Here is a 25,777-nt window from a genome sequence, read left to right as displayed (position 1 = left end):
TTTGTTTTTTGTTTTTTTCCTTGCTTCAAGTTAATGTTCTATACATTGGCTTGCCATGTTAATATTTGTGTTCATCCCCCAAAAGGCAGATTTTGATGTTTGAGGATATGCTGTAGTATTTTATTCATTTATTTGTTTTTGGTCTCTCTCTCTCCAGTGGAGAAATGATATGACCTAGTGGAAATCAAGGATATCCACAGCGAACACTTATATTCTAATGACTTACAGGCCAACCCCTGAGCAGTCAATCATACAATGCTTCTAGTTGTTGAAAGAAAAGGAAAACAAGTCTTGCTGTTACAAAATGTCCTATTACTTCAAGCCAGTCCTTTTGAACTAAAAGCTCAGTGGTTTGCCAAAGAAAATAGTATTAATAAAACATGGGCAATCTTCTTTTTTTTAAACTTTTTTTTTCCTTTTTTTTGTTTTTGTTTTTATTTTGTTTTAATTTTTTTAACTTCCTGAAGAAGGTGCTCCTTGTGTAGAGAATTAGAGTACATTGGGTGCAGAGTGGTGGTTGGAGTTTAGGGTCAACTTTGCTGTCCGCTCCGAAGATTTTACAGGCGATTTGCTCTTTGCTTTAAGAAGAGAAAGTGATATTGGAAAAAAGTCAGCACTTTAGATTAAAGCAAAGCACCCTTCACAAAGCCACAAACAAGAAGCAGGACAGAAAGTCCATGGCTTGTAGCTATCCTCGCACCTGCGGAAGAAGTTATAAGATATTCGCTCATCTTGCAGATTTCCAATGCTCCTTATTAGGTTGTTTTAAACACATACATATATATACTTAATTAGCTCGCCAGCTCTGGTGCTCATGAATGTCTTGGCATGCACTGCAAATAACAACACATACAAAGTATTTCAGTCCCATGAAGACTGTCTTGTTTGTTTTCAAACAATGTAATCCCATGTTCAGCACGAAAGGAGGGCTAGATCCAAGAACCTTTCCCCTCACAGTGCTCCTTGCGGAATTAGCCCTGCAGTCACTTAGTGATTACAATAATGGCAACTCCAAAGTACATCTCTCTTTTAACTGGTACCGGCATTAAAAGACATAAAGCAAGCTGAGAGCCATGGGCTCTATATTGCTCTAGAAAGTATTTGCTGGGGACTTTGTAGCTTAATTTGTATGGATATTAGCATTTGCTTACCTTCAAAAAGGTTTTTTCTTTGAATCGAGGGTGGCCTTGCTGAACCTATGAAATGGCAATTTTATGAGTCCCTGAGTTTTCCAGTGTTAAAAGGGGACTGTACTTTGTACATGTAGTCATGAATATGATGATATTCCATTTCAGGCCCATGAATCATGCATTAAACTAGAACCATTATTAGGATATCAAGAATTAAGGACATATCAGATATGTCTTTTCTGAAAATCATTTGGATAGGGATTTTTGTCTTTTAAATCTTATTTTTGTTTTTCTTTGAAAATTTAAGTTTCTTAGGATATTTTGCAGATTCACACAGGCCATGTAGTAAAAAAAGTGCTAACCTAAATGTACACCTTGAGTAGAATATAACTTCAAGGAGATCAGAGACTACCTTTCTTATTTTTCCTTTGTAGCCAATATCTTCCATACGTGTCATGTACTTAGCAGGCAATTAAGCAAATATCTATTGAATTGAATTGAATGGAAAATTTATTTTTATCAAATTAATATCTTGCACTTGCTTATTTTCAGTTTCTTTTTGTGTGAAAAAAATAGAAATAGTATAATTAAAGTTACCATTTTTATGCTTATATGATACACATTTCTAATAAGTCAGAATAAATAATAGGATACTATGAAAGTGGTCATAAGAGAAACTCAGGAAAGCATCTGATTTTGGTTCCATCTCCTTTGAAATGAATGAGAATAATAAAAAGTATAGTTGAACTAGAATCATTTCTCTAAAGACTATTTAAAGAATGTATTTGCAACCTGCACAAAAACCATGTCTCCCAAACATAAATACTATATCATTAAGAGATGAATTTAATTGTAACAAATTAAAGGAATTTTTTGAATAGATATATTCCTTTTAGAGAAGCCTGACTGAATTGGTCATTACATTAGGGGCATTGCTATTTTGTTTTGGCTTTTGTGTTTAGGTTTAGGGTTTTTGTTTATTTTATTTTTTTCTCTTTCTTTCTTTCTGGTTTAGGAAGGTACTGATGTTAATAAACAAAGCAAAAAGGTAAGGCAATTCATCCTCAAAACGTGTCATGGAAATTTTTTAAAGTAGCAGTTTTCCCTCTAATGTCTTTTTTTTTTCCTCTCAGCTATCACTGAGAATACAGATGCTCTGATTCACTATGCTGGATTCAAGGGCCTTTCCATATAACCATTTCCTCATACAAATTCTTCACTGGAAATGGTTCCACAGCAGCAGCTCTCCTCATGGGATACTAAAGTAGCATCATTTCTGACAGAACATTTTCTACAATACCATATCCAGTATGTGCAAGTTAAAGCAGATGCTGAATAAATGGGATCAATTGTGAACAGATGAAACTATAAAGTGTTAGGATGTCAGAATGAAAAAAAGAAAATAATTATGAATGTATTTAAAAAAAAAAAAACTAAATTCCTGTTCAAGCATATAGTACAGCATTTAGTGCTCCTCAATGACATTTTAAAAAATAATTCTTCCTTGCAATATATATATATATATATATATATATATATATATATATATATAAAATAGAATGTTTTTATCAAATAAAACTATTTGCAGGCTATGATAGTAAGGACAAGTGATGAAAATAAAGCAATGCATTCTTAATTTTTTTAATATAATGGAATTTGAACTTAAATCTGTGTTATCTCCAAATCTGAGATAGGTTTTCTGTATTTTCATGTCAGATTCACTTTGTTGTATGTGCATGTATTTGTTTTGAGCAGATTGTGAATATATACCTGTATATGTGTGTCTAAATGTATGTGTATACATATACACATATACATACATTTTAATGAGATAGTGCAAATATTAAAGATATATCTTCATAATAATAATAATGGTAGTAAGATTTATAAAGTGCTTAGTATATGCCAGATACTATGGTAAGTGCTTTACAGTTATTATCTCATTTGATCCTCAAAGCAACTCTTAGACATATGTTATCATTATCTCTATTTTAGAGATGTGGAAACTGAGCCAAGTAGGAGTTAAACCACTTACCTAGGGTCACATAGTTAATAAGGGTCTAAAGTTGAATTTGAACTCAAGCCTTCCTGACTCCAGGATCAGGGCTTTATCTGCAACATCACTGAGCTGGCCATTGTAACATAGAGGGCTTAAATGTATTCTAGTTTTTCCAAAACATGTATTATGAATACCAATTATCTCATAATATAGAAGTAACTAGCTGGTGCAATAGATAGAATGCTGAGCTTAGAGTGCGGTAGGTTCATCTTTCTTAGCTCAGATCCAGTCTCAAACATTAATTTAGTTGTGTGTTCTTGGGAATGTCATTTAATACTGTTTGCTTCAGTTTTTTCCCTTTTATAAAATGAGCTGGAGAAGGAAATGACAAATCACTCCAGTATTGTAGCCAAGAAAACCCCAAATGGGTTAATGAAGAATTAAATACAATTGCAAAAAATTCATAATATAAAGCTATTTTTAAAGAATATTTTATCACTAAACCTTTCCGAATTCATATTCTGTATAGTTTTGTGAACAGTACTCTATGCAGTTGCTTCTAGAAGCCACAATTATTGTCATTATCATCAATGATGAAAATAATTTCCCAAGTGTCTTTGAAAGTAAGCTTAGTTATTGGTTGTTTACAGCACACATCTTTCTGTTTATAAGAAATTAAAGCAATGTTGTAAAACCTTGTAATTTTTTCTTTGTTTTACTGGTTAGAGGAATAAGCATGTTAAAATGTATGATGATGAATGACAACAGTTAAGTCTTCAGTGACCTTTCAGTGGTGAAAATTACCAAAAAACCCAAACATCATTAACAATCAAAAATATTATACTATCATATATGAAAAAAACAAAACAAAAACCATAGCAAGACAAAAATAAGTTGCAATTGTGTTTTGAAAATACTCTTTTTATATAAAGGACTTAATTTGCCCAGCTTTGAGGAACCTGTGAGAATTCAAAGCAACTTGAATTTCACCTAATAAATATAGCAGTGATGGAAAAGCACAGTTTAGCAGTTTGATGAAATAACTTTAGGTTCTTGAATATAAAATATTCTGAATTAGATTTATCTGTGGGGAAATCAGACTTGAGGAAAAAAAGTGTCCAAAATAAAAGTCAAAATTATAAAGCTCAATTTCTTATTGTTTCTTTTTTTTCCCTCCCTTACAGAAAATCTCTCTCTCTCTCTCTCTCTCTCTCTCTCTCTCTCTCTCTCTCTCTCTCTCTCTCTCTCTCTCTCTCTCTCTCATTTCCATCCCTCCCTCTCTCTCTTACAGGGAAATATTAGCATGATTCTCTTCATCTACCTTCTTCAATCTCAAATTTCATAATATGTTCCAGAATTTTCACAATAGTTTTTTTTTCAATTCCACTGTGCAAAGTAACATAGTTAATAACCCAAACTCTAAGATAAACTCTTATATTACAAACAAATAGCTCCTAAAGACATGTTTATATTCTGAACGAAGGTTCTTAAGGAGAGGACAGCATGGCATAATTTATTTTACTTGATCTCCCATCAAAAGACTCATTTACTAATCCTACTTTAGGCTTTTGTTTCCTGTATGAACTTTTAACAAGTTATTTTGTTTCTGCAGCCTCATTTTCCTTACCTATAAAAGGAAAGGATTATATATTATTAATTATAAGGTCCATTAAATCTCTAACATTTCTTGAAGATTTTGGCCTTAGAATCAAAGCATATAATAAAGGTCTTAGAATATATGTAGAAGTATTTCATTTTCATCTGCTATTGGCATACATGCATGCAGCTGTAAAATACATAAATGTATATATATATATATATATATATATATATATACATACACATATATATGTATATATATATATACATATGCATTTGTATAAAGACATTATTATATATCATATAAAGAAAGTTCAACAAATCTATTAAAATATTTCACTATCTTAGCTGATATATATTGGCATCTATCTTGTTACTTGATTGCTTCTAAACAATTAATTTACATTTCCTGACTTGTCTGGTCTAAACTGCAACTACCATCTGTTCTTCACTCTTTAAAATCCTTTAAAATTTTACTTTCTTGCCTTTCAAATTAAGAACATAAGACAGAAAGTTGTATCCCTTAGCATTCTGAAGAAGTGGTATCTGTTATTCAGTTAGTTTTCATAAAATATATTATCACTTATTTTTTTAAAGGCTATCCTTTTGGGGAAGATTTTCTTTGGTTGCATTCAGTGATTCTTTTTTAGTGTTGTTATTTATTTGCTTATTGTTTGCCAACAATGTTTAGTGGAAAGAGTACTGGATTTCATGTCAAGTTCTTGCATACCACTATTAATAAATCTAAAGCTTTAGGAAAGTTTGTCATTTAAATTCCTATGGGAAAAAAAATGAGCATGTTCATTAAGAAGATAACTTCCACATTTTGGCAAGACATGATAGCATTTTTTCCAAAAGTCTAACTCAGAACTCAAGTTGGACATAGACCTTGGCTGAACTATCAAATGGTGGCACTGACATTTTAGTAGAATTCAGTAGCCCTTTGGCAGAAGTATGTGTATTTCTTATCAAAATAGTGACAAACAAAAACTACCATTAAAAATTTAGAAGAATGGACCACGAAGGCCATGTAAATTATTAATATAATTTACTAAAAATGAAGAGGGTACCTTTGATTTTCAAACATGATGTCCATGGTTGACAATAATTATTTTAATAATTTTAATTCTCACATTGATTTTATAATGCTACTAATTTTATCATATCCTGCCATTTCAGATTCATAATAATTTGATCAAATAATCAAGGAAATGTCATTAGTTCCATTTACAGGTGAAAAACGAACATGAGAAAGATTCAATGATTTGTCCAAGTCCACAGGTAAGCAGCACCTCTAAGCATCTCTCTCTCTCTCTCTCTCTCTCTCTCTCTGTCTTTCTGAATATATATATATATATATATATATATATATATATATATATATATATATGTATGTATTTATCTATTCAGCTGTCCATCCAGTTTTCCATTTATCTCTCTATCTATGTCTACCTACCTATATATCTACATATCTACATATATATATGTATATATATACATATATATATATATATATATATATATATATATATTTAAAATATGTGTATTGCCTTCTTCTATTGTTGCTTTCATCACTAAAGGAGACTAAAAACTACCATAGGAACATAAAGGCTACTTTCTCAAATACAACAATAGCCACAGTTTTGTGGGATTTTGGAAAAGTTAGTACTTTGTTTTGTTTTAATGTTTGCCATCTTATAACAATTTACTAAATGTAGATATAACCAGATATTATTGTTTTTAACATTAATATATATTATGTATATGCAATAAGAATGTAGAAAATTATATTGATATCATTTCTTGAACCCTTTTTATTGTTTATTTTGTTTTGTCTTCTAGTCTATAAAATATATATTAAATTGATTAAATCTCCTTTTTTGTAATGCTTGTTTATTTCCTCCTATATTTACTGGAATTATGTGAAAAACTAGTGTTTAAGTGGAAAGAACAATGATTATTAAATCCAACGATCTTCCTTTAAGTCTGGCTTTGCCACTTACTACTCAAGGGACTGGCTAAATCCCTAACTCTTTGGGGTCTTATTTTCCTTTGCAAAATTAAATATAAAGGTCTGAACTTGAACTGTAGTTTGAAACTCAAATAGTAACATGATCCTTTTGCCCAAGAATTTCTGTGAGGTCCTTATTGAATTAGGAAATTTTATATGAATACAGTATTATTGTATTTTTATTTATTTGCTTAAATATTTCCTAATCATACAGTAATCTGTTTTGGATTGCACTCCAGAATATTGCAGGCCTCATCACCATTCACCCATCTATCATGCTAATTTACAGTTTCATCACTTCTCACCTATATAAGTGTCATATTTTTCTAATTGGTCTCCTTCCAGACTCTCCCTTTTCCAAGCCATACTCCACAGAACTGCAAAAAAATAAATTTTTAAGATACAGATCTGACCTTGTAACTCCTTTGCTCAAAAAACAAAGGAAAACACACAAAAATCCTTTGACAGCCCACTAACTACAGGATTAAAATACAAATCCTTTAGCCAGAAACTTTCAGTCAGTATCTTCTCTCTACCTACTAAGCCTCATTTCACAAATCTTTGAGCATATAACTATATATTTTAATCAAACTGAATTTGACAGACCTTTTCTTATCTGCTGATATTAGCATAAATATTTTAAAATATTCTCCTTTCTTTGCTCAGAATCTCATTTCTCTTATTTTCTTTAGAGTTGTTTATATGTCATCTCCTCTGTGAATCCTTCTCAAATCATTTCAGTACTTGGGATCTCTCTCCATTTGAATTTCCATCATATTAGGCTTTTCATTATAATACCTTTTTTAGAGTATAGGCTTATTCTTTAAGGACATTGTCCATATTGTTTGTCTTCTTATATCCATTGACTTGGATGGTGCTGGAAACTTGGTGGGTGCTAAATAAATGCCCCTTGTTGAGCTAAATTCACTTTGTTCTCTACCTAAATCAAAAGTCATAAAGTGACAGTCTTTGATAGGACTTTTTAATAATATTATATTAAACTATAAACAAGACGGTAATTGTTATAGTATTTTCAAATTGTATATATTTTTAAAAAGTCTAATTCAAAGCTAGAACAAATTTGGGGTACTTGATTTAAAACAAGAATAGATGGTCATATTTATGGAAAACTACTTTAAGTACAAGACCTATGAGAGCTCTGTACATTGTATTTACTGCTAGAATGGAAAATAGAGATTATTAGGTTCAAAACCCTTCATTCACAGAGGAAGAATCTAAAGCCCACAAATGGTAAAAAGGCTTATTCAAGTTCATACCCTGGTATGCAATTTAATGGAAATTAAAAAAAAAAAAACTCATTTTATAACTCTAAACATAGTATTCTCAATTAGTTTAAATCTTGTATGAAATGATTACTACTTATACCATATTTTTAAAATGCATTAAAATAAATTTTTAATTTTCTTTATTTAAAATGCTCAGATACAGTGTTTAGGTTTGTGTCCAAGATACTAAATATATTGCTATTAAGGTATTAATGTAATATCTAAGATTTATATAATTATTTTGGTTTTGCAAATCACTTTACATATAGTATCTCAGCTGATCCTTCAAACAACACTGTGAAGGAGGTTCTCTTTGTTATGTATGTTCTTTGAATAAATGAAGAAACTGAGAGCCAAAGAGACTGAATTGACTTGATTGATCCAAACAAATGTTAAGTATCTAAAATGACACTTGTACCCCTCTCTTTCTGAGGAGAATATAAGTATGACATAATTGTCATAACTTCTAAATAGATTAGTAAATACAATAAGTTAGCTTATCGATTCATAGAAAAAAGAACTTTAAAATTTGAAGTGACTTTAGATATTATTTAATCAATGTCTTTCATGATTCCCTTGGAAGGTAAAGACCCAGCAGGTAAGTTGATTTGCCAAAGGTCGCTATGTTAAGAGTAGAATAAGAGTTGGAATGATTCCTTTGATTATTATTAATCCAGGAAAGATAGAGTCTATATAATTAACAATTCACAGATAGAAGAATTTGAGTGATTATTTGGATAGTTGAGAAAAAAAGTTGTTTTCCAGAATTCAGAATATACATCCAGATCTTCATTCTGCAATGATTATGTAGTCTAAGATAATGTTTTGTTGTTGGTTGTAGTAGTGCTATTGTTTTGCTTTTATTGGTTTTATTCATTTGTAGGTATTTTTTGTTTTGTTTTGTTTTTGTTTTTGTTTTTGTTTTTTTGTTTTGTTTTGTTTTGTTTTGTTCTTGTTGTTTTGGTGGAATTCTCCCTTAGCTTGAATTAGGTATTTCTTTTTAAAATAATAATAAAGAGAATGGTACATTTACATTTGAAATTTAAAAATATATATACATATATACATACATATATATGTATATGTATATATGTATATATATGTATATATATGTATGTATATATATATATATATGTATATATATTATCCCACTCAAACTTTACAAAAATACAAAAATACTATATGGAAAATATCATTTCTGTTTTACTGATAAGAAAACTAGATTTAGGTCAAATGAGTTTCCCAGAGTCATAGCTAATAAATGGTAAAAGTAGAACATGAATCCTAATTCAGGTCTCTAAGTCTGAAACTTTTCTTATAAGACCAATACATAGGAGACCAATCTCTTTTCCTTCTCTCTACATAGGTTTTTACAAGAAGCAGAGTAGAAGATCTATAATTCAATCCATTTATCTCTGTGTTTTTATCTTAATTTTAACTAACAACACTTCAGTTTTAAAATTATCCCTGGACATGTGTTAGGCAGCAACAAACATGACAGCAAAAGCAAATTACTATAGTTCTCCAAACCTGAAGTTGAATCTCAATGACATAAACTAACATGTTTCCACACACAGAGTACAAGCTACATACTTTTGTATATATATATATATGTATTGATGTTAAGGAGAATAAAGTGTTAGCATGAAGAACCTGTGATAGATGAAAAGTTTATATTTATGAACGAGCCCTTTAAATGAAATGCTAATTTTAAGAAATGAAAGTAACTGGGAAAGAATAAATCATCATCCTTTTATACAATTTAATTAGATTTTTATATATTCTAATTGATTAATAAGAAGAAAGAAGATAACAGAATGTTTTTTCTCTAATTATTATGGAAACAGAATATAAATGCATATATGGGAATATGCTTTCACTCTGTATATATATATATGTATATATATATATATATTAAATATTATAATATAATTCTTATGTTCAATTATCAATTGCAATTTTTTCAATCTATTTTAAGGGGATTACCTTCTTCTGACAATTTTTTAAAAATAGGATTTTTTTTTGGCTGTGATTTGTCTGCAGCAGCACTTAATTTTTTTTTTTTACATTTTCTCTTTGATCAATAGGCCTTTATTCTATCTAGAAGGCTTCTGAAGACAGGAGCAAGGCAAAGTGCAATAGAGCTATACATATACATAAATTCACAAGTGTATGGAAGATTTTGTCCTCACCTGAGAATAATACAAACACTCTACTTTTTATTCACTAGCAGAATCACCAAAACATGTTTTTGATATGGTTTCTTTTCTTTATGCCAATAACAGTGTAGAATATTATTCGACTGGTAGGGAGAAAGATATAAAAATTATCTCTTTCTCAAATATTTGACAAGATATTTCATTTTAAATCAACCCATTTAGTTTTATAACTCTAGTGACATCAGCAAGATTTGATGTCTGCAAATATGACACATCCATTTAGTCATCTCTGGATATAATTTCTAAGTTAAATTACTTCCATCCACTGAAAATTATGAATGAAAATTACACTGATTTATGTACTATAATAGCAGGAAGAGAGAAAAGACAGTCTAAATTAGTGGAAACTGAATTAGAATCTATTTTAAAATAAATGCAATTTTATTACTTCCAATACATGAAGTAATGAGTCTAATGAATAAGCAAAAATGATTTATAATTAGCTCACCAATTGCTTATATGTAAATAAATGGTGCCAAAAAGCTTTGAAACAGTTTGTTTTCTTAAATAGTTTAAATACCCTTTCTGAAATCTTGTTTATATGGTAAATTTTCTTAGCAAAACTTTTTCCCATTTCTATTAATAAATACTTGCAGTAGAGTTTTGCAAACAGGGTCATAGCCATCTTACTAGGGCATTTGGATCAGGGGAAGGTATATTCCCATGTAGAGATGCCTAGGTTTTAGGTAGAATTTAAATTCTACCTCCATAAAACCTCTTCTTCCGTTCCATTGTTTTCATTAACATGATCATATCTTAGTATAGTATCTGGCACATAGTATGCATTCAAATATTTTATAATATTTGGTTATTCTTGTATTCAGGCAGTTGAAAAGTGCTTCTTTTACATATTCGTTAAATGAAAGTGGACAAGCAGTAACTCTATCAGTCTCCTCAACTAAAAGATGAAAATTATGATAGAAGCTATCATTTAGGTCATAATGAGCATACAATGGAATGATGTATAAATATGTTGCAAAATTTAAGGTGCTTTATTATTATTTGGTGTTATTGATAATTAGTTGACACCATTTCTTCCTCTAATGTCACAAGAATCTTATGAATTTGCCTTTCTTTCTTAAAAGAGTTTAAATATGAAAAATATCTAATAAAGTATGGTGAGAAGAAAATAAGTAATTAAAGTGAAAAAAGTTCAGTGTGCCTTCACTGTAGTGGCAATTTGCAGGAAAAACAGCATGATAGAAATTCAGAGGAATTGTATGTTGAGATAACTCCTCCTAGTAGTTCATATAGTGTTACTCTAGATTTCAGTACTTTTAGGAAGTTAGCATGGTTTATTAAACAGAAAATTAAATATATAATCAAATGACATGGGATTGAATGTTAGCAAGTCACTATAGAGGTTCATAGGATTCAGCTGAACAGGATAATAAAAGCTGATTTTAATATATCCAGTATGAGAATTCATATGTTCAATATTGGATAAGATAAAAAAAAGGGGACTTGATTGTTTTGTTGATAGTCAAGACTCAAGAAAATGTTGGAGAATGTTTATGCAGATTGAACTTTAAAAAGTGATGTGTGTGTGTGTGTGTGTAGGTAGTTTACTAAATGTTTACCCTAAAAGAACCACCTGTGTAACTTGAGAGATGAATAAATTAATTTTCTAGGTCTCAGTTTATTCATCTGTTAAATGAACATTTTTTAAACACCAATTAATAGTTAATAAAATATTAAACTACAAAGCAATATAACAATATCCTAAACAAATAAGGTAATAACAATTTCTTATCATTCCTTAAAGTTGGAGGAGGAAGTTTTTTAAAAGAAGCCCCACCTATCTTCTATCTCAGAGAGTTCACATTTCATATACTTTACCAGGTACTTCTTAAAACTTTTATCATCATCTCAGAATCTCTGATTTCTGAGGAGACTGGAGTAGTTTCTAGAGAAGAATGGTAAATAGAAGGTAGATAAAAGTAACGAAAGAGCTTTCCATTCCAGCCAATGTTCTGTAGACATTTAAAGTAAATATTTATTTAACACTGAGTATTTTTTAAAAAAAATAATAGTCTTTTCGATACAAGGAAATAATTTCTCCTAAATTTTATCAGTTGCTAAGATCTTTATAATTTCTCAACCTTGAGAACATCTGAAGGCAAATCTAAAATTTGACACATACATACTTTGTGTACTTGGGCAAGCTACTGAAACTGTTTCCTAAGCACCTTATTAAGATTTTAAGTTCAAAAGGAGTTGTCAATTTATGTCTAGAGAGGGAGTTTCCATATTAAGAGTTCTCCAATAAGACAAAATCATTAATTTAGTCTCTCCTCTTCCTCACTCATCACCAGTAAAGTAGGACATTAGTATAAAACTTACTTAAGAAAGGCAATACTTTTGAAATTTTAAAGTTTGTGATAGCAATGGTTATATAGCATTAAGAATTGATTCAGAACATTACTAACTGGTCACTCATCAGATCAAATATATTGGGATATTTTTTCCACATTTAGCTATACTACCTGACAATTTGATTTCAGGATTTCATACTATATAAATGAATTTGGTTGCACTCTCTTCTATTTTTAATATTGTTGTTTTAAAAATAAATTTTAATCTGAGGAACTCAGGGTTTAAAAAATTGTGAATGTTAGAGATGCTGTCATTACTATATGTTTGAGAAGGTTGTGTTTTGAGTCCTGTTCAAGGCAAAAGTATAAGAGGATGTTTCTTTTATGGTACAATGAACTATTCAGTCAAAAATAAAAATAAAATCAGTGTCAAGAAGTGGTAAACAGTGCTACAAAACAACCTGGTAAATCCTTAAAAAGTAAGAAGCAGTTTTTAAAGGGGCCTAGTAGTTGGGGAAAATAGTTCTTTTATACTGGGCATTACCCTGGGGATCAATGGAACCCAAGTGTAAAGAGTTCATGAACCCGGATGGAAAAAACATTTTATTGTCATTAATTTCTATCAAAAGTCAGCATATTTTTGTGATCTTTTAAAAGAAAATGTTATAAAGTTGTGCATAAACTTAAACAACTGTTTCTATGACATAAAACAATTAAAAATTATTTTAACAAGAAATCTCAAAATGGAAAAGATAATTTAAAAAATGACTTTTTAAAAGTGGCTAACCTTTGCCATAGTGAATAATATTTTTCATGAGCATTAAAGAAAAAAGAATGGAATACAGAAGTTTAGTTGCAGGCAATTTTTACTCATTTTGCATTCAAACATTGCTATCAAAAGAAGTTCAGGTGAACATGTAAGATCTGGAAATTATATTTAGAATTTAAAATTTATGTCCCAATTATATTTTGAAGATTTGCTTTCAATGGGCTTGGAAGTCTTGTGAATATTAAATTATGGTAAATATATTGATATACAAAAGAGATAATTGCTTTAGAATGAGGAAATTTCTGAAGATGAGATGAAAAATTGCTATGTGAACTTCTATCATCTTTTATATTGGGGGTAGTTAACATGTATTTTAAAAACTGTACTTAAATGCAGCAAATGTTTAGGGGGAAATAACTTCCAAAAATACACTTAACATGTGAAGAGTTAGGTAATTTTATGATGAATATAGAAAGTTTCAAAGTCCAATGAACTCAATTCCAAATCATATAAAAATGTGGAAGTTAAAATAAGGACATATGTCATATTAAAAGATTTTTAAAGTTGTAAAAATTGAAAATGTTTTATATATATATATATATATATATATATATATATGTATACACACACACACACACACACACATATATATATATATATATATATATATATATATATATATATGTGTGTGTGTGTGTGTGTGTATTTCAACATTTCCCTTTCCTCTAAGATATTTACACACTGATATTAATTAGAATTGCCAATGATATGGCAATGTGATAAAAAATGATTTACAGAAGAGATTTTTGTTTGTTTTTTAAAGCATCATTAAACAGAAAGTATATTTTTGAGACTGAAAAGATTATATTATAAATCAAAAATACATATATTCATTATACACATTTTAGTATAGACATAAAAATACAAACAGTTCTCAATATTGTAATTTTGAAATTGTAATATTTTCTTTCTAGCTACAAAATGTTCTAGTAAGGTTTTCACTGTCTTCTTCTGAAGCATAAAATAATTCTATCTTTCACTATTGCCCTTCAGATGTAGTGTCTTTTAATTTGCTACTTATAATGCTGGGATAGGGCAGATGGGAGCTTACTTTTATATGGTATAGCTCAGCTTCTAGTGTAAATTACAAACAAAGAAGGCAACAGAAATGCAGTGTCTATCATTATCTCCATTATTTGAAACATTCAGCTAAAATCAAAACAAATCAGTCATTCACACCTGTACACACAATTGTGGAATTTCAGTTCAATTGGAATTTGTTAGCAGATGGCATTTTTCATTCTTAGTGAAAATGTCTGTCATTGTGTTGACAAAGTTACATGATGAGGAAGTTGATTACTAAGTATTACCTAAATGTAAAAAATATTCTTCAACACTCAAGACACATATGATTTCATCATATGAAGGCTTTGAGTATGACTAAAGTTTCAAAATATTTATTTGATAATTGTGCCAAAATTGCATATTTGAAACAACATAAAAGATAACATTATAGTTAATTTTAGAAAAGGGGGCAAGAATAAATAAGCAGAATGTATGTTACCTTGGCATTCATGAATTTTTAAAACACCTAGAGGAAGACCCTTAAATATTGCACAGAAACCCCTTGAGACATTTATGGTAATACATAGGTAAGAGTCTCATAAGATGAGAAAGCATGGATCATTTTTGTTTTTAAACTTGAAGAAAATGCTTCATCAGTGAGATCAAGTATTGAAAGTTTATCCTCTGATACTTTAAATCAGCAATAGTTTATAAAACATGATAATAGGTTAGCTGGGAAAAACTAACAAATATATTATTTATGTTTTATGCATGAAAAGAGTTTGAATTCTGACAAATTTCCTCTAATAATAAGTAGCATATATGTACACCTATCTACATATATATTATTTTAAGATTTGCAAAGTTTTTATATTTGTTTTATCTCAAGGGATTCTTATATGAGGCAGGGTCTTTTAATATCCTCTTTTCCAGGAGAGGATACTGAGGCTTAGGTAAGTTAAATGATTTTTTCAGGTTCATACAGATCTGAGAGACATATTCAGGTTTTACTGATTAATATTTTAGCATATAACTTCCTATTCCACTTAGCCATTATCTAAGATATTTCTTTGATATATGTCTTAACTCAAACATATTTCTTATTTATAATATTTTCAAGCATATTCATTTTGTTGATCTCTAAATCTCCAGAAAGCCATTTCAGCTGTTTTTCATCTTCCTGTGAATAGGTTACCATCATACTACTCAAACTTATATTAAGTTGTATAGTAATTGCTTTGTAATTGCCTCAATTTGTGGATGAGTTATCTTTTAGGCATCATTTGTTCATGGAGAAGTATATAAATTGGCATTTCCTAATTATTATATGTTTACATTTTTCTTTCTGATGAACTTATAAAACTAAATATTATCTGCAAGTCCTGTTTTTTCCCTTTTCTGTTCTTAAAAGGATAATAACTAATATTTTCTTGGTGAGATCTTTTGAGCTGGAGATAACTTAAGAGCCAATAAGTTCAGTATTATTTTATGGAGAGGAAATTGAAATCCAAATTGGAAAAGAGAAATTGTCCAACATCAAATTATAATAAGTGACCATGAGAGTTTCTGACCTTTTGTACTATGACTCTAATTTAACTCTAATTCCTTTGTACCATTTTAAATAAAACAACAAACTTATAGTGGCTATGAATACCATGCATCAGAACTAAGTAAGCAAATACATACAAGGATATATAGGCATACATATATACATGTGTGTATCTGAATTGCACTAAATCTATTCATCATGATGAGCTTGAGGGGCCAGTTTATTATTTTTCAGGAAAAAAATTAGTCAGTAGATGTTTTACTAAGCCAATTAAAATGCCAAACAGGAAAGAATGCATTCCTGGGTATTTAGTTGTAGATTGGAGAAAATTAAGAGCATTCATTTAAGTACCAAACCAAAATGATTTCATTTTTTCATGTTTTCTTTTGTTTTTATACATTATTTTACAAAATAAATTAATATTTAGTTTCTAATTATTTTAAATACTAAAATACATTTGGCAAATATGAATAAAAATATGAATTACTCTTTTGGTGTTTTCAATTATTTTTTTCTGGAAAATGATTAGTCATGATTGGGGGGGGAGGTCATAGATCATGTTAGATATTTTTGTTTAATGTATTCTAAAATATTAACTATTTCAAAATATTTCTTAGTGATTTTGCATTAATGCTATTTTCTAACAATGCTTATAGGATATTAAAATGTATTTCTGTATTGTTGGTTTTCTTTTACTATAAAAAAATATAGATGATTGTTGAAAACATAAATTGAATAAAAGTAGCTCCATTGAATAATCTTGATCTCTTAACTGTTTTGGTTATTCAAAGGACATTTTTTCCTTCCTTTCTCTTTCTTTTTTTTTTTTTCCTGCCTTTTTCATTGTCTTTCTTAATATCTCTCTCTCCCTGTCTCTGTCTTTGCCTCTACTCTATTTCTTCCTTTTTATCTCTCTCTATTTGTCTGTCTCACTTTCCTCTCAAAAAAAAATGACAGCAATGACAAAATCCTCAAGATTTTATCTCAACTTGCTAATATGATCTAGTGATTATTCTTGGCAGTGAATTAACCATTAGTGTAATATCATCAAGCATAAAAATATTTACTCAACAAATTAAAGAAAAGAAAGTGCTAAAAATAAAGAAAAAAAATAAAGGAAAGTCTACCCTCATTCTTTAGCTAGTATATTCTTCAAAATAAGATTGTGTTAAATTTGAATCTCTTGAAAGTTTTTTTTTTTTTTTTTTCTCATTCTTTTCCCCTCCCCCCTTTTTGGCTCAATAAAATTAGGCTCAGTAAAGATATAGGTTTAATAATTACCTCTTCTAATCCTTTTAGTGTTAACCACTCTTAATATTAGTACACCACATGAAATCTGATTGGTGGTGCTGGTGCTAGTGGTAGTTAATATAAATGGAGCCTCTCATTTTCATTTTAAACTTGTTCTAAATAACCCAAGTGGTTGACCTAAGATTACATAAGAATTCTATCTAACAATGTCTCAGTTATTTTCTTTTTTGTCCACTCATTTGCACTTTAGGATCCACAGCAGTAATAGGGAAAAAAAAAGTTTAATTAAATGGTGCTTATCCTATTTTTATTTATTATTATTTTTTTGGTGAGGCATTCAGGATTAAGTGAGTTTTCCACAGTCACACAGCTGATTTGAACTCAGGTCCTCCTGGCTTTAGGGCTGGTGCTCTATCTAATACACCATCTAGCTGTCTCCATATCTTACTCTTAAATCTATGATCCTGATATTTTAATTTCCTTTAGCAATAAAAATCATTTTTAACTGAAAAATGATTGGACAACAGCAGACTTGTATATTTGTTCTTTTTCTTTGTAATTTGGCAATAAAATATGAGTACATCATTTCCCTTTATTTCTATCCTTATTACAATGATGCCAGATTAGGCATCAATATTTATAAATCTGACCAGGTTGTTATCTGCTCAAAACTATTCAGTAGCTCCATATCCTACAAAATCATTTCTTTATCTCTTGTAGACAGATTGTATAATACAAGGTGGTGCTTGGAATTTAGAAGACCTTACTTCACATTCTGCCTCAAGTGATTACCCAGATGTGAACTGATAGACAAATCATTTAAGTTATCTTGGCTTCAGATGACAAAAGAAGTTAGTCTTCTAACTTCTCTAAGTTACTTTCCAGCTCCAAATCTATGATACTAAGGTCATAAAAGTCTTACTTACCTTTAATCTTCCCTAATACCATTCTCACTTATAAACTCTTCATTTCAGACAAACTGGATTTATTATTGTCACAAAATAATCAACTGCTAGATTTAAAGGGATTCCAGTAGTCAATAGTCCCTTTTCCATAACTCAATAAGAGTGTCTAGCCCAATATAAATGACAAAATATTATCCCGGTTTTATTCAAACATTTCTATGAATGAAGAATAAGTTACTTATTGAGGCAGACCATTCCATATTTGCAAGATTCTCATTTTTAGAAGATTTCTCCTGATATCAAGGCAAAAGTTGTACTAAATTGTACTCTTCAGCTGCCTCCAAACATAATTTTTTTCATACCACTGTGCCTTTAGATATGTAGGCCCTTATATCTAGAATTACCACTGAACATAACAATTTCTGCCATCTGGAATCATTAACCTTGGCTATGAAGCCAGGTTTAGATACAACTTTTTTTCAATGAAATTTTCCCTGTACGTTGCAAATTTCCTTCATCAGAATTCACATTTCTTGAAAATTTTTCTTTTGTACTTATAATGCTTCATTTATTATTATTCTAAATTCTACTTCTTTTCATTGTTTAACACAGTTCCATGCAAATAATGTTTAATAAATATGAAAAAATAAATTCAAACATTTTTCTGCTCTCTCTTTCTGTCTTTTTCTCTCTATCTGTCTCTGTCTGTCTCTGTCTGTCTGTCTGTCTGTCTGTCTCTCTCTCTCTGTCTCTCTCTCTCTGTCTCTCTCTGTCTCTCTCTCTCTCTCTCTCTGTCTCTCTCTCTCTCTCTCTCTCTCTCTGTGTGTGTGTCTCTCATTCCTGGTTATGACAGACCCTGTAAAACTGCCAAAGCCCTTGGTAGAAAAGATAGAACGGTGAGATCCTGGCTTCTGGCCACAGCATCAGCAGCTGTCACCCATCCCCAGAGCCATATTGTTTGTGGTCACAAACACCACAGCCTGAAAAATAACTGTAGCCTTCACCCCAGCCAGCTGTCTCCCAGATGTTTATCATTCTTCACAAAGGTTAACAGGTCAGAGGGATGAGTGCATCAGCATAAATCACTCCTCATGAATAGTGAAAACATCTACAGAATGACAGAACTACAGAACCTCAGAGTTAGAAAAACAATCTAATGCAATCTGCCTAAGACTATAATTTCTATAATTTCCTAGTGAACAGTCATCCAATCTTTGCTTGCAGATCTTTGAAGAGGAACAATCAGCTATTTTCCCTTCCCTTCAACTTTTGCAACTTTCTTATCAAACTATTCTCCCTTCCTTCCCTATGTTCACTCATGTGTGCATACACACATACACACACACACAGAAGGAGGCAAATTGATTTGATTTCCTGAAACTTCTATCAATTTCTGTTAGTTCTGCTACTTAAGGCTAAGAACAAACATAATTTTGTTCACAAAGCCTTTTTTACATTTACAGTATAAATTATCATATCCCCTTAAACTTTGTACTTTTTAAGTATATGAAATTACTTAAAGTAATCTACATGTGATATGTTTTTCTCCTTTAATCATCCTCTCCTTTCCAATTTTTAATTTTCCTTTTAAAACATGACACCCATAACTTTGTATGAAATCCAAATATAGGTAAAAGGTCATAAATGGCGATAAGACATTAGCAAATAAGTGTTCTAGACTTTATATATCTCTCAATGTTGTTTATCCTTTGTTCTTCAAGGGGACCACAACATCAGGGAGGTGAAGCCATGACATACAAATGAATTGGATTTAAGTGAGGAAGGACTGTGAAAATACAATGAAATGTTTACATTCATTTTGTTTTCTTTTTGAATACTAATTGCTATATCACATTCTGAATTCACTCATATTAAAGCCCACTAAAATTCCAAGAAATTCTGTTTTTGTTGTTGTTGTTGTTGTTGTTGTTTGTTTTTTCCCCCATATAACCTATTTTCTGGTCATGTTATACCATTGAATATTTTAAAATTATTTTTGACTACCTTGCATGAATTTTCATTAAATTCCACTTTAATTAGATTTGGACAATGATTTTATCCAGTTAATCTGTTTTTGTATTCAGATTCTATCATTCAACATGTTATTTAGTGTAGCAAAGTTAATGAGCATATGATGTTGATTCAGAGAACATGAATACAAATTACATCTATAATACTTGCAACATATATATATATATATATTTGAGAAAAATCATCTAACTTTTCTGACCTCATGTTTATCTCAAGAATGAGGGGAGTGGACTGCATGAATTCTGATGTCATTCCCAGTCTATTGATTATTTTATTATTCTAAGATTCATCTATGTCTTTGTCCAATTAATGGATAAACTAACTTAACTGGCACAAGTTTTAAGATAGATCTCCAATTCACTGGAGATTTCCCTCCATCCTAGAATTAGACTATTTTGGGAGGTAGTAGAGTCCTAGTCACTTAAGGTAATAAAGCAATGATCTTGGTCATCTCTTCTATCATTTTTTTTTGAGATTGACCTATTGATAATAAATCAATATTTATTGATAATTCAATAAAATTCAAAAATACAGTAATTATCTTTCATCTTTCCACATAGACATTGCACAATAATTTCAAATGTTTTGCTGAAATCTTTGTAAAATTCATCTTCACCCTTTCATTAACTGCCTATTCTGATGATATTTTCTCCTTACCCGACAAAAAAAGAAATGAGGTAAGTTTTTAATTATTCTTTCTCTTTGAACTTTTTGTACCTTGGGCAATGATTTTGTTTTATAGTTGCTTCCTTATTATTTCTTCTGAACATTTCAGAATTTGCCATGAATCTGTCAAATTAACTGGTCTATAATTTGCAGATTCACCACTGTTCTCTCTTTTTGGAAATTCAGAACAAAATATGTTCTTCAGTGGTCACATGGAACTACTCCCATTTTGCACAGACTCAAAAATGACTAAAAGTGGCTTAAAAATTACATCTCCCAAGCCTTTTACTATCTTGGGAAACTATTTTTCTGACCTTGATGACTTGAGGGTTTCTAAGTGCACTTTTACTATTCATGCATTCATTTGTTGGTTTATGATTTTGCTTCCTCATTCATCATTCCTTTTTCTGTCTTTTCCAATCAAAATAATGTTCTCCTTGTTAAAGAAAATAAAATCAAAATAACTTTTGAATTATTCTGGACAGTCTTTCTTCTGCGAATTTTGTTCATATCCACCCTTTATAGCTCCAAAATGATACTCTTCTTTTCCCCAAAGATTATATTTTAAAACATATTTGATTTTACAAGTGCATGCCTTATTGATCAGTTATGATCAAATGTTATTTCTTTTGTTTGCCATGTGATTTTGAGCAAGTCACATATGAATTCTAAGACTAAGTTATTCATATGTAAAATGAGCACAATAATAATGTTCTAGCCTAATTCATCGAGGCTACTACAGATTTTGACTAAAATAATGGATTTGCCATTGAACCAGCAAATTTACTAATTTTTGCCAAGGGCTTATGATAAAATTTTTTTGATACTGACATGCTTGAAATTGAGCAAATAGTAAAATCTTATAGGGGCCTATTCATATATTTAGGCCATTAGTTTTTCCTAAGATTATTTAAAATCTCTAAAAACAGTTTATTAAACTATGTCACTCCAGATTAATTCTTAAAAGAAATATTTCAAATATAATTAAATCCTTTTCAGATAAATAAAGGAACAATTTTTTTGTGTATTTTTTCCCTTGTTTTGTTAAAGAAGGCACATCTTTTCACTCTTACAAACATTTAAATCTGGGGTCTTTGACCAGTCACCTCTACATAAAAATAACATTAATGTGCATATTATCCACATACTATATACTGAAAATTAAAGATATAAATAAGATTTTATTATATGCTCAGTGTTAACAAATTTGAGTTCTTAATTCTGTAACTCCCTGAAGTGGAGATAAACAAGACTTTTTATGGCAGGTAAATAATATTTTAGTGAACTAATATTGAATCAGATAGAATAGTAGCCTTTCTATCTCTATTCCTTCCATTCAGGAAATTTCACATCTTGAAATGGAAGGTTGCAATGTTGTTTTTTACAGGAATGCTGGAAAATTACTTAATGTATATATTTTAAAATAGAATAATATTTATTATGATGGTCATTTTTAAAATATGAATGATCTTTTTAAATGAAGTAAAATAATGTCTTTATCTCCCAAATTTGATAATAAGAAAACATTGCTTTTACATAATTGTCATGATAGAACTTCCATCACACATCCAAAAAAGAAAACATTTTTCAAAAACTGTTGAAAAAGAGTTCATTTGTCCTTTTGTCTTAAGGAATCTCTTCACTGAAGGTATGAATACATAAATTTTATTTGCTTTTTTTTTTCAAATTTTGCAATATATATATATATATATATATATATATATATATATATATATATATATATATTAGGATTTATCTTTTAGATTCAACTTATATAGGAATTTCTTATTTTATTGCAAAGAAAAAGAATAATGCTGTATAAATAAACATAGATTCAGAATTATATTTGGAAATAATTTTTGTCAAGATTGGTTAATCTGACCTGATTCAATTTCATAAATTGATTTATAAAAAATAGTTACTTTAGTATGTATGTAGATACATTTGTATACATATATATATACAAATGTATATGTGTACTGTGAATAGATTTGTGTGTAGATAAACTAAAATTACTTTTATGATTGATACTGCCTAATTTTATATCAATTTACCACCAGAGAAAACTCCCTTCCCTGCAGAAAACAAAACAAAACATTTTTTATCTTTAAATGAAGATTAGAGAACATTAGAATATCTCCTTTGATGACACAAGGGAAGGTCGATTATCTCAAAAAATTGGGTGAGTTACATAATGTGAACAAATAGCAGCTAGATATTCTGGCAATTGTATTCATATTATTTATCACATAACAAAATAAAAGATGCCTAGACAAAGTTAGGCCAAATTGTGAGTGAACTGAGTCACAAAATACCTGGTAGGCTCATTCCAACTATCTTCGTAGCTAACATTATTTGTCATGATCAAAACAATAATATATAATCTTAAATTAAGGTGCCTTCATTTAAGATTGCTCCTAATAAAAAGCTAATCCATATTTTTTATTTAAGATTTACAATGATTAATTGTAATGATGAGATGAGGTAATTGTGTCTTAGAGGTAACAGATAATAACCAGCAAAAATGGGGTATTAAAGAGCAGATGTTGTGTCTTTATATAATGAAGATCTTCCTGTCTTAACTGAAGGCTATGCCAGTGAATTTTAAGAATTGCTTGGTGTTAAGAAACTGTGAAGTTTTTGCATATGGGCATAGTAATAGTATATTTAAATTTTATCTTCTAGACTGTTTAAAGATGCTCATCATCAGAAGACTGGGGATTGTTTGGTTATTTTTTCTCAGCCACAGCTAATCACAAAAGCTGTCAACAAAAGTGTAGTGAGGCTGTCAACCCCATCAATAGAGCTGTACCATATTGATGAGATCAAGGATTTTTAATTTTTTTTTCATTTGAAATGAAATTTACAGAGAATGTTCAATCTTAAAGTGTAATAGCTACAAAGAACTTAGAATTTTTTTCAATATATATTTGTCATTATGTCATATGTCTATTATGTCAATATGTATATTATGTCATATGTCTAACCAACTATGGTTAGATAGTTTTGCCTATCAAAATATATGAAGAAAAAGACCAGTAACAAAGAATTCTATCATTTTGTGTTCTTTATAGAGGTTCCAAAGTTATGATATTTTATTAGTGAAGAAGTTGGGCTAAGTGTTGTTCACTAGAGGGAGAAATTCATCACTGTCATCGTGCCAAAGCTAATACCTCAATGAGTTTTCATTGACTGAAGTGATGGAACAAAAGTATGTAATTCAAAGAAACTTTAACTTGCACAATGGATTTAAGAAAATATTAAAGTATAATTCTGAATCCAAATTCAATACTCATTCTTAACAACTTTTTTTTCATTCTTTTTCTCTATTTTTATACTTTCTTTCCTTTCATATACCTTTGTTTCCTTCCATTATTATATCCATGCCCTGCACAGGCAGAGAAATGTCCATTTAACAATCAAAAGCTCTGAGAGGAAGAGCATTGCTTAGATGTAAATGGCATTGAAAACATACATAATATATAAATACATATATATTTTAATTGATGTCAACTTTTAAGTAAGAAACTTTTTAAAATAGGGTAATATTTTTTTTTATAAAATAATAAACATGCATTTACAGGATCACCCAAGCTACATCATTTATTATTTTGAGAACATGTGGAAATACAGAAAAAAATAGTCCATTTTATTCACCCTTAAAATGAAACAATATCAGTGACTACTGTGGCTAATTTGTATCCCTTGTAAAGCCCCTCCTTTTGCCTAGGGCATAGATCTCATTATTTGCTCAAATTAAACTATTTTTCCCTAAAACATTGGACACCAATCTGTCCATATTTTTCTCAGCTGAATAATTATGTCTGGTTTATCCTCAGGTTGAGAGTTTTTCATTGGTAAAATGAAAGGCTCAAAATGCTTTTTATCATACCTGATTGTGGACTTTGTTTGGGGATTTTGGCTGCAGCTTGAGGGCTGGAGGTGGAGCGCATTCGCTGATTAGCAGAATTATGGATGCTACTGGGAACAGCTGAAGAGATATTCTTTCGAGGTTTCATGTCTTGTAACCACATAGGAGATGCTTCAAATGCCTGCATTCTCCGAGAGTGGCTGTTTGCATTAACTTTAAGGTAGGCTTGGGCCTTGTATTCTTGAAGATCTCCATAGTTGGCATCTGTCACTCGGCACTCATATAAGCCTTCATCCTTTTTCCTTACTTTAGAAATCTGAAGCTTGTGAGAGATGTCATTCCCTTGTACTTTTACTGTCTGTAAAATTTTCAGAGGAAGAAATATTTTGTTATATAAAACTTTTCAAAGTGCTTGTTAAAACTATTTTTGCTTATATGAAAATTGGAAAAAAAATAATAGAATTGGGAATGGAGTGAGAGGACTTTAATTTTCAAGTGAAATTAAAAAAAAATTAAAACAGATTGTCTTTTTCATCTCTTCATTTAATTTAAAAATATTTCTCCAAAGCTTTTCTTTTGTGATAAATTTTGATAATTACAAATAATATACTAGTATTAGATTTATATAAGGATTGTGCATTTCAGATTCAAGCTACCCTTTCCCAGATTACTAGCCATTACTCTCTATTTCCATAATTAAAGTATTTGGTCCTATTATATCTAATTGTATGAGCAACTTTATATTGATTAGTTCTATAATATGAGGCTAAAGAAGTATCAGTCAGTATTCAGTTCATAGATTGTTCCAGTATTCCTTGTAATCTCAAAAATATATTTTGCTGGTCCAAAATAGCAATTGGTTGAAAGACTCTGGAAGAATGTAAACAACTGTAACTCTGATAAAGTAGAAGAAAAAAACAGTACTAGCACTACCAAAGTTCTTAGAATATATATTTAATGGAATAGCCATTATGCATTTAAATGTTTGCAAAGCACTTTACGTGATGTTTCTTTCCATCCCTAAAACAATCCTGTGAAGCAAATATTGATAGTATTATATTTATATATATATGGAAACTAAGGCAGACAGAGCTTGTAAGTGACTTGCCCA

General features: G+C 29.8%; 1 protein-coding gene across 1 annotated transcript in view; it reads right to left on the bottom strand.

Annotated features, from left to right (window-relative positions):
• Positions 1 to 408: 408 nt before the first annotated feature.
• The window catches only part of VSTM2A (V-set and transmembrane domain containing 2A), a 32,645-nt gene continuing 7,276 nt past the window's right edge, over positions 409 to 25,777 (bottom strand). The window contains 2 exon segments of the mRNA XM_074283617.1: positions 409 to 700; positions 24,688 to 25,024. Of these exon segments, the coding sequence (XP_074139718.1) occupies positions 624 to 700; positions 24,688 to 25,024 (414 nt within the window). The 3' untranslated portion in view covers positions 409 to 623.

Source organism: Sminthopsis crassicaudata, chromosome 1 (assembly GCF_048593235.1).
Source record: "Sminthopsis crassicaudata isolate SCR6 chromosome 1, ASM4859323v1, whole genome shotgun sequence".
NCBI lineage: Eukaryota > Metazoa > Chordata > Mammalia > Dasyuromorphia > Dasyuridae > Sminthopsis > Sminthopsis crassicaudata.
Note: the sequence above shows the minus strand (reverse complement) of the source record. Positions and strands in the feature narration are given on the sequence as shown.